At 42.9% G+C, this 13,758-nt stretch overlaps 1 protein-coding gene across 1 annotated transcript in view; it reads right to left on the reverse strand.

Annotated features, from left to right (window-relative positions):
- Nucleotides 1-254: 254 nt before the first annotated feature.
- The window catches only part of LOC109927471 (zinc finger protein GLI2-like), a 372,063-nt gene continuing 358,559 nt past the window's right edge, over nucleotides 255-13,758 (reverse strand). Inside the window, exons 13-15 of the mRNA XM_048599255.1 lie at nucleotides 13,226-13,519; nucleotides 4,169-4,502; nucleotides 255-3,602 (exon numbers count right to left, since the gene is read on the reverse strand). Of these exons, the coding sequence (XP_048455212.1) occupies nucleotides 1,087-3,602; nucleotides 4,169-4,502; nucleotides 13,226-13,519 (3,144 nt within the window). The 3' untranslated portion in view covers nucleotides 255-1,086. The remainder of the gene's footprint in view (nucleotides 3,603-4,168; nucleotides 4,503-13,225; nucleotides 13,520-13,758) is intronic.

A 13,758-nucleotide genomic window follows, 5' to 3' on the forward strand; every position in this document is an offset into this window, starting at 1 on the left:
TGATGGGTCTAAATAAGGGAGGCGCAGTGGCTCAATGCTTAGGCACTGCTGTCTCACAGCTCCAGGGATCTAGGTTCAATGCTGCCTGTGTGGAGATTGCACAGTTTCCCTGTGTTTGCGTGTGTTTCCTCTGGGTGCTACGGTTTCCTCCCATAGTCAAAAATATGCCGGTTAGGTGGATTGGCCATGGAAATTGACCATGGTATCCAGCGATGTGCTGGCTAGGTGGATTAGCCATGGGAAATGCAGGGTTATGGGATAGGATCAGGGGGTGGGTCCAGGTGGAATGCTGTTCAGAGGGCTGGTATGGACTTGATGGGCCAAATGGCCTGCTCCTGTGCTGTATTGTATATTGAGGACGCCTTCACTATTTGAAAATAACAAGACATAGTAAGGCACTTCTTGATGCTATAATATGGGCTTTCCTAGCTTGGTACCATATATTTTAAAGAGAAGCCTTATCATTTACAATGTCCGCAAACTATACAGTCTGTGTTGTCATGAGGTTTTATAATGATAGATGTGGAATAATTAAGAGCTAAACTCAGAAAAGAAAACAATATACAGTATGGCTTTGATGGTGTTTGTCAATGTACCTTTTGTTCTTTCAGCTCAGCCAAACTAAAACACTTTCCCGTGACAATGAATCAACTGATATACACTGGGGAGTTCACATTAATGAAATACAAGAAAGCACATATCTACTATTTATAAGGAAGAAATGGGCAATGTTTGGCTTGTGCCCTTGCCTGTTTGGTCTAGTATACAGTATCAGTGCTTTGTAACAAAAAAGAAACAGGATTCCCATTTCAAATAACACGCCTCTTGATGTAACATGTCAATCCACCAGCTATTTCTTCAAAACACATCAAGAAATCCCTATTCACAAATATATAAGCCTTTGCAAAATGTCCTGATTCTCTTTCTTCAGAATAAAGGTTTCTTTTTATACATTAAAATACAAAGTCTATATAAAAAAATTGCTCTTTAGGAATGTTAATATTTTGAGACAATCTGATTTTAAGCATCATATTTTGAAGTTACTGGAATCTGAAATTGGAATTGTTCTTTACTGTTCTTGAGGGTTTAAGACATCATATTAAGAAATTTATTTTCCTCAGCCAAGGTAGTTAACATGGAGCTCATGTCTCCTATTGCCATATTAGTCAACCCGGCTGGAATGGGCTGCAGAGTCAGAGAATTCCGAGGAGTTGTGAGACGTGAGGAATTTTGAGAGAGGTTCTGCAGAAGGCTGGGGCTCAATGTGCCTGACATCAAGCTAGAATGGTCACCATCATCCATGATAGCATCAAAATCTATTTGTGCATGGTCTAGACTGTGGGAGTTTACTGTACTTGATACCTGGTTGGTGCCTGGTGAGGCCATTGCTGCAGCTTTGACACCTTGCATACGCTGTTGTTGCTGAATAGCACAGTCCATTTGGCCACTGAAGTTGCCATTTTGTTCATACATGTGGATCTGACCAGAATAAAACATCAAGTTGCTGTTTGAACCATCGTTATTACACTGTTGCGATTGCATCGAGAGTTGATTACCAGGCTGATTGTGGCTTACTTCGGATTGACCGTGCCCAGGGCTCATGCCGTTCATCTGGAGTGGGCTTTGCAGATAACTTTGCTGTTGCATGTTTAAAGAATTCATTAAACCATGTTGTCTTGCTAATGGATTCGAACCCTGGGGTGGATGGGGCTGCATCATTCCACGACTTAAGTCATGCTCAGCAGAACTCATGATATTTGACCCTGCTTGGCTGAAGTTCTGCTGGTTTGGGCTGACTTGGGAATTAGTTTGACTTAAAACTCCATGGGCAGGGAAGGAGCTGTGGCCTGGATTTCTGCCAGATTGGACATGAGGCCCAAAGTTCTGTTGGCTTGCAACATGCATGCCTTGCGCTGGTGCGTCTCTGGAACGGCACCCGTTCATCATCATTGGCACCTCGTTTGTGCCAGCCATTTGCTGATGAATCTGCGCCCGGACTTGCTGAGCTTGAGCGTAGCTTTTGATTGCTGCATCTTTGCTCTGCATCATTGCCATCTGCTTAAAGTCTTGAGTACCTGCTGGCACAGGTGAGCCCATCATGTTGCTTGCTGGCATATTACTGCAAGCTGTTTGGCTGAGAGTCCTGCTGGCAATATTGGGGCTAAGCATTTGGCTGGACTGATTAAAAGTCTGGTGCGAGCTGAGAGGTTGGTTAGCGTTCTGGCACAAGCTCATTGCCTGTGGTTGCTGCTGTTGTTGTTGCATATAATTCATCCTTTGCCCGTTCACACCGATACCTCTTTGCATTACACCCTGCTGCGCGAGAGCCATCTCATTCTGATTCATTGGCACAGTGGGCTGAGCGGAGTTGAGGTTCTGGTACTGGTCAAACATTTGCTTCTGCTGAACTACTGCCAGGTTTGACCGAGAGAACTGCTGCTTCGACTGATCAGGAATGACATCGACTGTACCTGAGCTTACTTCATTCCACTGAACTGGCATGCTGTTCTTGTTCATGTTGGGCGATCCCTGGTATGGTTGACTCCCTGGACTGATCTGGCACTGTGTCATCATAGAACTTGGCTGATTCATGTTACCATCGACCATTGCCATTCCACGGTGGCCGTACGGGTTTTGATTCTGCACACTCAAGTTTTCTTGGAAACCCTGCATTTGCCCAGTGAAATTCAATGGATTGTTATCCTGGGCCAATCGATTTTCCTGAGAGTTGATATACTGCACCACGTCATCGGGCAGCATTATATCATCCTCCACGGCTTGGACGTCAATCTCGCCGGCCACAGTCTCCATGACAACATTCTCGCTGATGCTGGGTGGCCTAGGCGAGTAGGCACACCTGTGGAGGCTTCCATCCGACCGAGTGGGGTTTTGGAGGCCGTAGTGATGCCTGTCCATTGCTGGCGGCAACGGCAGTGGGTTCATGTTGTTCATGCTGTTGAAGCGCTGGACCCTGGGAAGAGACAGGGGATCCACAGCTGTCCTTCTGACCGGATCACTCGCCCGCCTGGTGGTATTGCCAATGAGTTCATGAGGGCGGAGAGCTGCTGTGCCATAGCCTCGTGGAACGCCGTCGCTGCATCGCCTCTGAGAGGCAGGAGGAGGGAACGGAGCATACACAGAATTGGGGCCGTCCCCCAGGAGCGACATTCTCGCCTTCTGGCTTAAGCGCTCCATGTTCGGCAGAGGCGTTGGAGGTGGGCCCCCAGTCGCGGCAGCGTACTTAGCCTTCAGCCTGTACTGCTCAGCCGGCGTCAGATTGAGCAGGCCACCACAGTAGCTGACCTCGCTGGACCTCCGTGACAGATCCGTGGAAATGGGGTCATAGGAGTCGGCCGAGCTGATGTTATTTGGACGGCCACCAATGTGGGAAGCCTCGCTGGAGCGGCGGCTGGACAAGTAAGGGGAAATGCCAGATGACCTTCGACTGACAGTGTAGGCCGAACTGATGGTGCTCGTGGCACTGTCACGGCGCTCATTCAGTTGATTCAAAACAGTGATCTCACTGTTGGACAGTTCCGTTATTCTAGGGTTAGGCAACACGGCAGTGGAACCACCAGTAGTTGAATTCTCCAGTGAAACTCCTAAAAAACATTAAAAAAAAGCACATTAATCTCTGCTTGATTAAGGTGAAACTACACGAGAGAAAAGAGAATTCAATACAATCCAAATGTCATGGAAGCAGGCCATTCAGTCTATTGAGTCCACACCGAACAGCATCCCACCCAGACCTCCCATCCCCCAACCATATCCTTGTAATCCTGCATTCCCCATGGCTAATCCACCTAACCTACATTTCCCTGGACACTATGAGCAATTTAGCATGACCAATCCACCTAACCTGCACATCTCTGGGCTATGGGAGGAAACCCATGCAGACCCAGGGAAAATGTGTAAACTCCATACAGTCACCTGAGGGTGGAATCGAACCTGGGTCCCTGGCACTGTGAGTCAGTAGTGCTAACCACTGAGCCACCATGAATGTAGATGATGTAGGGTAGGAAGAGGTTTGTGTGTCTCATAAGCACTGACACAAAGCAGTTGGGTCAAATGGAGTATTCTTTGAGCTGTAAATTCCATGTATACTTAATGATTGTTACCATTTATACATCTTGAACCATCTAGACAGGACTGAAAAACAGCAACTTACCATTCATGGGAATGAGAGGCAGCTTGGTGTTCTTAACTGGTGGCACCGGGTTTGCCCATGAAGGAATGTCTCTAACCTGCTTCAATTTTTCTTTCTTTAGTTGCTCAAGTCTTTGGGGTGCTGTCATGTTCTTTCTCAAATGAAGGCTGATTGCTGAAGTTCCAGATGAAACAGTGGAGTCCACAATTGGGGAATCATCTAAGGCAGTCAAATCTCCCAGGCTACCTCCACTGTTGATGTTCATTTCTACTCCACTGTCATTGTTGTTGGTGCTGCCAAGTGGCGATGGTTCACTGCTGCATGAAGATTGGCCACCAGGGCTGGACTGATACATCTGTGGTGAAACAGAATAGATTTTTTCAGAGGTTCAACAACAACAAGAACCATTTGCATTATAACCTTAATATTCACACATGTGTAAGAAACAAATATTTTAATTTTTTTTTCCCTTTCTGCTTCTGAGGTGATTCTAAGTAATGACTTACCCTCAATTAACTTTCCTACGGAGCATTTTACATTTGGTGAATTTTCACAGTGACTACTATCTTTGCTTCTCAAATTGTGAAGGACATTGCATCTATAAAACAGATCCTGTCTTCGCATGCGGTTCAAGTCACTGTACCGTGACGAACAGCAAGTACCTTGGTTGCTTTTCCTCTTTGCCAATCAAAGAGAACTCCCGTTCTTATTTGAAGATTTAAAAGTTGCCCTCAGCTAACTTGATACACATTGAGAACTGAAGGAGGCACCCTGCTGGACCACACAGCTCAGAGACATAGCCTGTTGAGCCATCAGTATAGTATATGCTTTTTAAGAGACCAGCTCCGTAATCTCAAGCCCATGAAAGCTCTTAGATCAGAGCTTGTGGTCCACATTGGCAGCAATGACACAGATGGAAATAGGAATGAAGTCCTGAAAGTTACATTGAAGGAGCTTGGCAAGAGACTGAACGCCATTAATTCTAAGACAGGAATTTGAGGATTGTTCCCAGTGTTATAGAAAAAGGAAGATTGAGTGGATGAACACGTGGCTGGAGAAAAGGTGCAAGAGGGAGATTTTTTGATTTCTGGGACTGGTTCTGGGGCACGTGGGCCTGTACAAGGAGAATGGGTTACATCTTAGCAGGACTGGGACTAATATCCTCGATGGGTATCTTGCTGGTGCTGTTAGAGAAGGTCCAGAGTAGCTCAGGCAGATGGTAGCCTAACAGGACATTCAGGCAGAACGAAAAGAAAGCAGATTATGGAAAATAGAAAATATAAAGCAGCAGAAATGAATTCTAGAATCAACCAGAATAGTGTTTAAAAAGACAGATTAAAATGTCTTTGATGCATGCAGCATTCACAATCAGATAGGTGAATTGATGGCATTTGTAGAAGTAAAAACATATGATTTAATTAGCATTATGAAAACAGGGCTACAGGGTGTCCAAACTGGGGGCTGAATACTAAACAATATTTGACATTTAGGAGGAATCGGAAGAAAGGAAACGGAGATGGGGTTGCGCTGATAATAAGGAATGAAGGAAGTCTCATTGGAAGAACAGAATGCAGAACTAGTTTGGGTGGAGCAATGAAGCAGTAAGGGGCAGCAAAGATTGGCAGGAGAGATTTATAGACTACAAAACAGCAGTGGTAAAGTTGGCCACAGTATAATTCAGGAAATTGGAGTATTGCATTCAATCCTGGTCACCACATTACAGGACAGTTGTGGAGGCTTTGCAGATAGTGTAGACACATTTACCAGGATACTGCTTGGATTAGATGGTATGAACAAAAAGGAAAGGCTAGAAAAACTTGGGATGTTTTCTCTGGACCAACAGAGGCTGAGGGGAGATTTGGTAGAAGTCTATAAAATTATGAGACACATAGATAGGGTTGACAGTCAGAATCTTTTTCCCACAGTTATAGTGTTTGACACTAGGAGCCATGGTTAAGGTGAAAGGGGCAAAGTTCAAAGGAGATGTGAGGGGCAAGTTTTTTTACACAGAGAGTAGGAGGAATCTGGAACGCACTGCCAGGGGTGATGGTGGAGGCAAATATGATAGGGACTTATAAGGGAGTTTCAGATAAGCACATGAATATGCAAGGAACGGAGGGATTTTGATCAAGGGCAGGGAAAAGGGATTAGTTTAATTTGGCATCATGTTTGGCACTACATCGTGGACCGAAGGGCCCGTTCCTGTGCTGTGCAGTTCTATGTTCTAGAGTTGCACTTAGCAAGGAGAGTGCAATAATTATGGGTGTCTTCAATCTACATCCAGGCTGGGTAAATCTAATGAGCACGATGCTGTGGAGGAAGAATTCCTGGAATGTATTCAAGATAACATTCGAAAACAACTGTATCAGGAGATAGCTTAGAAACCCACTTCGGCACAGGCTGTTTTAGGTGTTATATGCAGTGAGAAAGGGCTATGAATAATCGCATTCTAAAAGAGCTTTTACAGAAAAGTGACATTGTACAACAGAATTTTCCAAAACCTTTGAAAAAGATGTAGTTCAATCTGAAGCAAGGGGCTCAAATCTAAACAAGGACAATTATAAAGATATGAGGAGGAAGTTGGCTGCGGTGGATTGGAAAATGTATCATAAGGTTTGATGTTAGATAGGGAATAGTTAGCATTTAAAGACTTAATGCTTGGTTTTCAAAAAAACCTACATTCCTCCAATGCAAAAATACCAAACAGGAAAAGTGAGAGAGCCATAGCTAACAAAGAAAATCAAAGGTAATATTAGATCAAAGGAGGAGGTTGGTAAAGTTGCCAAAATAAATTGTGAGCTCGAAGACTGAGAGAACCTTAGAAATTAGCAAAGAATGGATGAAAAATTGATAAAGGAACAGGGATTAGAAAATGAATGTAAATTGGCAAGGAACAAAACAGGAAATGGGTAGCAAAGACAAATCTGGGTCTAATACACAGAAATTTATAATACAACATAAAGAAATGTCAGAGAAGCTAAATAAGTACTTTGAGTCAGCTTTCACAGAGGAAGGCTTAAGATGTCTCCCTGTAATAATTAAGAGCCAGCTACTGACAGTGTGCAACGGAAGCAAATTAATATTAGTAAATTAGTGTTGGAGAAATGAATGGGACTGAACATTGACAAATGCTTGCCACTCAATGACCTTCACTTTAGAGAATTAGAACGGATGGCTATAGAGATAGTGGATGATTTGGGATCAGCTTTCAAAATTCTGTTCATTCTGCAATGATACCTTATAGATGTGATGGTTGCAAATGTAACCCCATTGTTTAAGGAAGGACAGAGAAAGCATTGAAAAACAAACTTATTAGCCTGATGTTAATAGCAAGGAAATACTATAATCTACTATAAAGGATATATTTATTCAATATTTCAGAAACAATTGTATGGTTGGATTTATGATGGGGAAATTGGGTTTGACAAACCTGGAAGAGTTTTTGAGGATATTACAAGCAGAGTCAATAAGGAGGTGGATGTGGTGTATTTGGATTTACAGAAGGTGGCTGGTTCACTAATGTCCTTTAGGGAAGGAAACTGCCATCCTACCCTGGTCTGCACTACATGTGGGTCCAGACCCACAGCAATGTAGATAGACCAACACGAGGAGAGGCCACTTTGGATTTGGTGCTTGGCAATGAACTGGGCCAACTGTTAGACCTGTTGGTAGGAGAGCATTTTGGTGGTAGCGACCATAACTTTGTTACTTTTACAATAGTCATGGAAAAGGATAGGTACATACAGCAGGATAAGGTTTATAATTGGGGGAAGGGTAATTACAATTCTGTTAGGCAAGAACAGGTAACATAAATTGGGAACAGATGCTGTCAGAAAAGAGCACTATTGAAATGTGGAGATTGTTTAAGGAATGCATACTGCATGTGCTCTGTCCCTAGCAGGCAGGGAAGATGTGGTCGAGTGAGGGAGCCTTGGTTCTTAAGAGAGGTCAAACGTCTGGTTAAGAGGAAGAAGGGTGCTTATGTAAGTTTAGGAAACAAGGAACCGAAAAGGCTCTAGAGGGATATAAGTTATCCAGGAATGAGATGAAGAAAGGGCTTAGGAGAGCTCTAAGGGGGCATGAGAAAACCTTGGCAGATAGGATCGAGGAAAACTCCAAGCCTTTTTACACGTACGTGAGGAATAAGAGAATGACCAGAGAAAGGGTAGGGTCGATCAAGGATCGGAAAGGGAATTTGTGCATGGAGCCTAAAGAGATGGGAGAGGTCCTTAATGAATACTTTTCTTTGGTATTCACAACTCAGAGGGACCTAGTTGTAGAGGAGGACAGTGTGAAACAGGCTGGTAGGCTAGAGGAGGTCGATGTTAGTCAGGAAGATGTGCTAGGAATTTTGAGGAAGTTGAAGATAGGTAAGTCCCCCGGGCCTGATGAGATTTATCCAAGGATTCTATGGGAAGCGAGGGAAGAGGTCACAGGGCCTTTGGCGATGATCTTTTCGTCCTCACTGTCCACAGGTATAGTGCCGGAACATTGGAGAGAGGCAAACATCATTCCCTTGTTCAAAAAACGGAATAGGGATAACCCCCGGAAATTACAGGCCAGTTAATCTTACATCAGTGGTTGGGAAATTATTGGAAAGGGCTCAGAGATAGGATTTAAGATCACTTGGAAAGGCACAGTTGGATTTGTGATAGTCAGCATGGATTTGAGGGGTAGATCATGCCTCACAAACCTTATTGAATTCTTTGAAGAGGTGACCAAACACGTGGATGAAGGTAGAGCAGTGGATGTGGTATACATGGGTTTAAGTAAGGCGTTTGATAAGGTTCCCCATGATAGGCTCATGCAGAAGGTAAGGAGGCATGGGATAGGGGGAAATGTGGCAAATTGGATTTAAAATTGGCTGACCCTTAGAAGACAAAGGGTGGTAGTGGACGGAAAATATTCAACATGGTGCTCAGTTACGAGTGGTGTACCACAAGGATCTGTCCTGGGTCCTCTTCTATTTGTGATTTTTGTAAATGATTTGGATGAAGGAGTGGAAGGGTGGATTAGCAAGTTCGCGGACGATATGAAGGTGGGTCGCGTAGTGGACAGTGCGGAGGGCTGTTCTAGGTTACAAAGGGACATTGATAGGATGCATAGCTGAGCTGAGAAGTGGCAGATGGAGTTTAACCCTGAAAAGTGTGAGGTGATTCATTTTGGAAGGACAAACTTGAAAGCAGAATACAGGGTTAACGGAAAGATTCTTAGCAGTGTGGAGGAGCAGAGGGATCTTGGGGTTCATGTTCACAGTTCCCTGAAAGGTGCCACCCAGGTAGATAGAGTTGTTAAGAAGGCGTATGGTGTGTTAGCTTTCATTAATAGAGGGATTGAGTTCAAGAGCCGTGAAGTTATGCTCCAGCTATACAAAAGCCTGGTTCGGCCACATCTGGAGTATTATGTCCAGTTCTGGTCGTCTCATTACAGGAAAGATGTGGAGGCATTGGAAAAGGTGCAGAGAAGATTTACCAGGATGTTGCCTGGAATGGAGGGAAGGTCTTACGAGGAAAGGTTGAGAGAGCTAGGGTTTTTCTCTTTAGAATGACGAAGGATGAGAGGTGACTTGATAGAGGTGTACAAAATGATCAGAGGTATAGATAGAGTAGACAGCCAGAGACTTTTCCTAGGGTGGAGGTAGCTATTACGAGGGGGCATAGTTTTAAAGTGAGTGGAGGTAGATATAGGGGAGACGTCAGAGGTAGGTTCTTTACTCAGAGAGTGGTAGGGGTGTGGAATGCATTGTCGGAGAGGGTAGTGGAGTTGGCCTCATTAGGGGCATTTAAGCGGCAATTAGATAGGCATATGGATGATAGTATAAGGTAGGGGTGGAGGTTAGATAGACCTTAGGATTAGGGTAAAAGTTCGGCACAACATCATGGGCTGAAGGGCCTGTACTGTGCTGTACTGTTCTATGTTCTAATGTGAATGAATATTAACTGCCATCTGGCGTGAATGAATAAAGAAAAAATCATGAGTTTGATGTCCCTGAAATTGGCCTTTGCTATGAAAACGTAAGCATTAGGGTTGGGGTCAATGAGCATCAATTGGTGTTTAAAGGCTTTGTGTCTACCAGATCTGGAATGCATTTAGTGACATTTATATGTAATGATTAATTTACATCAAACAAATGACTGAATTTCAGCAATGACAATTTGATGAAAATTTCTGAGGCTTTACTCCTTTGTGAGGTATCTACAAGGTATTTGCAGTATTGAAACAGGCCATTCAGCCTATCAGTGTTTTATGTCCCACACGAGCCTTCTGCTACCCTGTTCATTGGCCTCAACATATCCTTCCTCAATTCCTTTCTCCCAATCTTTTTAAATTCATTCACAGGATATTGTGTCTTTGGAATTCCCTTCCTCAAAAGGCAGAGGATGCAGAATCTTTCAATATTTTAAAAGTACAGGTAGATAGATTGCCAAAGGGATGAAAGAATATCAGGAATATAGAGGAATGTCATATTGAGGTTAAAATCAGGTCAGCCATGATCTTATTGAATGGTGGAGCTGGCTTGGAGGGCTAAGTGGCCTGTTCTTTATATGTCATCCACTTTAACCTTGTGGTGGGTAAAGACTTTTCTCTTAATTATTGCAGTCTCTCAAAGAAAGGCACGATGGACTAAATGTCTTCCTTCTATGCTGTGTGTCTCCATGCATCTTCCTCTTATTAAAAATAGATTTCCTGTTGATAGTTATTTAAAACAGACATAAACTGTATTACACTTATGTTGCTGAATGGGAGAAGTTACAACCCTAGTCTGCAAATCTCGACTTGACGGCTATGAATAGGCCTTTTTATCCACAAGTCAACTCATTTATAAATAGGCACTGCACAATCTTGTACCATTGGTGTTTATATAATGTGCTCCAAACAGTGGGAATGGGTTCTATATTTAGTTATGATTGATAAGGAGAATTTTATAAGTGGGGTAAAGCATAATTTCATGTTTCCAAACTCTATTACTATAGATTGTTCAGATCATGTGACCCATAAATATACTTTAATTCTAACTGCTCCCCATTTTGTTTCCTCCCAAAGCAATATATCAAATTATACTTATTTCTTACGGTTCTTTAAATAAATCTAAAAGTGCTCTATCTCACAGAAGTATTTAAACCTGTTTTAAATCTTTTTTCTTTACTAATACTCTTCAGCTATCACAGATTGCAAATGTTAAACAATTTTTAAAATGCTGCCTATTTATCCTACTTAAGTGCCATTGATGCAGGGTAATTTACAAGTGTTGTTGATTATAATGAAACAGGTTCGGTATAGATGTAAAGCAAGAGAGATGATAGATAAAGTAAACCTTTACTCACCTTAGTACCGACTGTCCTTAGGAAGGTACAGTCAGGAAGGAAAGGATATTGAAGCAGCAAGCATAGCAACAGAATGGATGTCAGCAGTAGAAGAAAAGGAGGAGACCACTGTTAGTAGGTTAGTACAGAGGCATGGTTGGTTAATTTCACACTCGTGTTTTTTGAAGAGAAATGCATAAACCCCAGATCAATACTGCTATATCTTCAGCACAGTTCCCTGCTAAAGAAACTCAGTCAAATTTGACAATACTCTTAACTGTATAGTGCTGATGAAAGGTCATTGACCTGAAATATTAACTCTGCTTCTCTGCAAAAATACAGCCTGACTTGCTGACTTTCTCCAGCATTTTTTTGTTTTTATTCCCAATTTCCAGCATTTTGTTTTTGGTAAAAAAAAATAACTTTTCCTCCCTTGCTTTGATCATTTGAATGGCCTAATGACCCTCCTGAATACACAGGAAGCAGGGAATGCCTCCTTATCCAGGTCTCTACTCCTGCACAAGGATCCTGGTATTTAAGAGGCGTGCCCTGATGAAGGGGTGGTATGTCTGTGTCCAGATTAGCTGCCTGCTGGGCGATTCACATAGTGTGGAAGGAATCTAGTTCCTTGTTCACCTTATTTGCTTTTCAGCCATTTGATGGGGCATCCGTTTTGAGACATGTCGAAAAGTCAACAGCTTGAACCCAACACCCAGGCAACCTCCAATAAAAGATCCAGCTGGAGGCAGCAACTGGCCTGGGCTGAAAGACAAAAGGCCTTTTTGTTCTTCACAGGAGCCATGGGATCAGGAAGCAGTGCTGACATCTTTCTGGCTCCTGTGTTTGATTATCACCAAAACAAAAAAACAAAAATGACCACTTTGACAGGATTATTATCAGAACAATGACCTGAATATCCAGTCCAATTTCAAAGCTTCAAAAGATCCCTCTGACAAAAAAGGAGTCAACTTATACATAGATTATAAATATGGAGTGTCTGTGTTGGTGCAGAGGATTAATTTCTTTCATTGGGTGCCAAGGATGGTCCATTCTGTGTGGGTGTGCCTTACTTTCACATGCATCCAATTGGCAACACGCCCCACAACGCCTGGTACTGACATATCAAGTGGGTATAACCCTTACTTTATATGTCTGAGCTGAAAAATTGGGGCCAGTTCCTCATACATTATAGACCTAAACTTGCAGTTATTAACTGAAAAATGGGTAGTTGAGTTATATGCTTGAATATAGGCTGAAACATGCACCTTGGCAGCAAGAAATAAAGCTGTCTTGTACGACAGACGTATTTTTTCCTAAAAGGATAAAACAGAAAGTGGTGGAGTAACTCAGCAGGCCTGAAAGCATCTGTGGAAAGAGAAGCTGAATTAACATTTCGAGTCTGGTAAGACTTCTTCAGAACCCTGTCTGACATTTCATACAGCGTAGAAATTGGAGGTTGAAAGAGCTGGAAGCAATGTGTCAATTTGATGTTGAATAGTAGCAATAAGTTACATGACTCCCAATCTTGTTAATGAAAAATAATTGACTTTTTTCAGGTGGTGTTACTGCCAAAAAATATATTTACTGAACATATTTTCTTCATGGATTAATGTTTATTAATATGCATGGACCAAGTGGTCCCTCTCTAGAGTGTATAATATTGGCTTTGGCAAATCCAATTCTATTAGGGTTTTGTAGTTAATTGCTGTGATATTCCCTGCTATTTGTCGTTAGCTATTGCTTTACTACTCTTGCCAATAGTTCTTGGTCTTACCATGGAATTTTCTGTTTTGATGGTTTTTACTTGCAGGCAGTCATCCAGGCTCCCACTGGTGCTGTTTGCTTCGACTTTTTCCTCAGCCCCTCTATTCCCAGGCCCGATGGCGACATCATGGTCACTGGGTTCCTTGGGGGGTGGGGGTCTGGGATGAGTGTCATTGCGTTGCTTTTTTGTCACATGGGCATCTGGCCCATGGACAGTCTTCACGTGTTTCCGAAGGGAGCTGGGGTCTGTATACCTTTTGGTGCAACCAGGAATTTTGCAAACGTACGGTTTCTGTGAAGAGAGTAAGCAACGTCAGGTATAGCGAAGCAAATGATCTTCGAATAAATAACAAGTGTCGTCAATAAATCCGGTGGGGAATTCAGGAGAATCTGCCTTACTCAGAGAGTGGTGAGAATGTGGAATTTGCTTCCTATTGGAATGGTTCAGGTGAGTCACACAGATTCATTTAAGGGTAAGCTGGGTAATACGGGAGGGGACAATGAATAGAAGACGAGATAGTGAGAACTGCCGATGCTGGAGTC

Source organism: Rhincodon typus, chromosome 7, assembly GCF_021869965.1.
Source record: "Rhincodon typus isolate 14 chromosome 7, sRhiTyp1.1, whole genome shotgun sequence".
Taxonomy (NCBI): Eukaryota; Metazoa; Chordata; class Chondrichthyes; order Orectolobiformes; family Rhincodontidae; genus Rhincodon; species Rhincodon typus.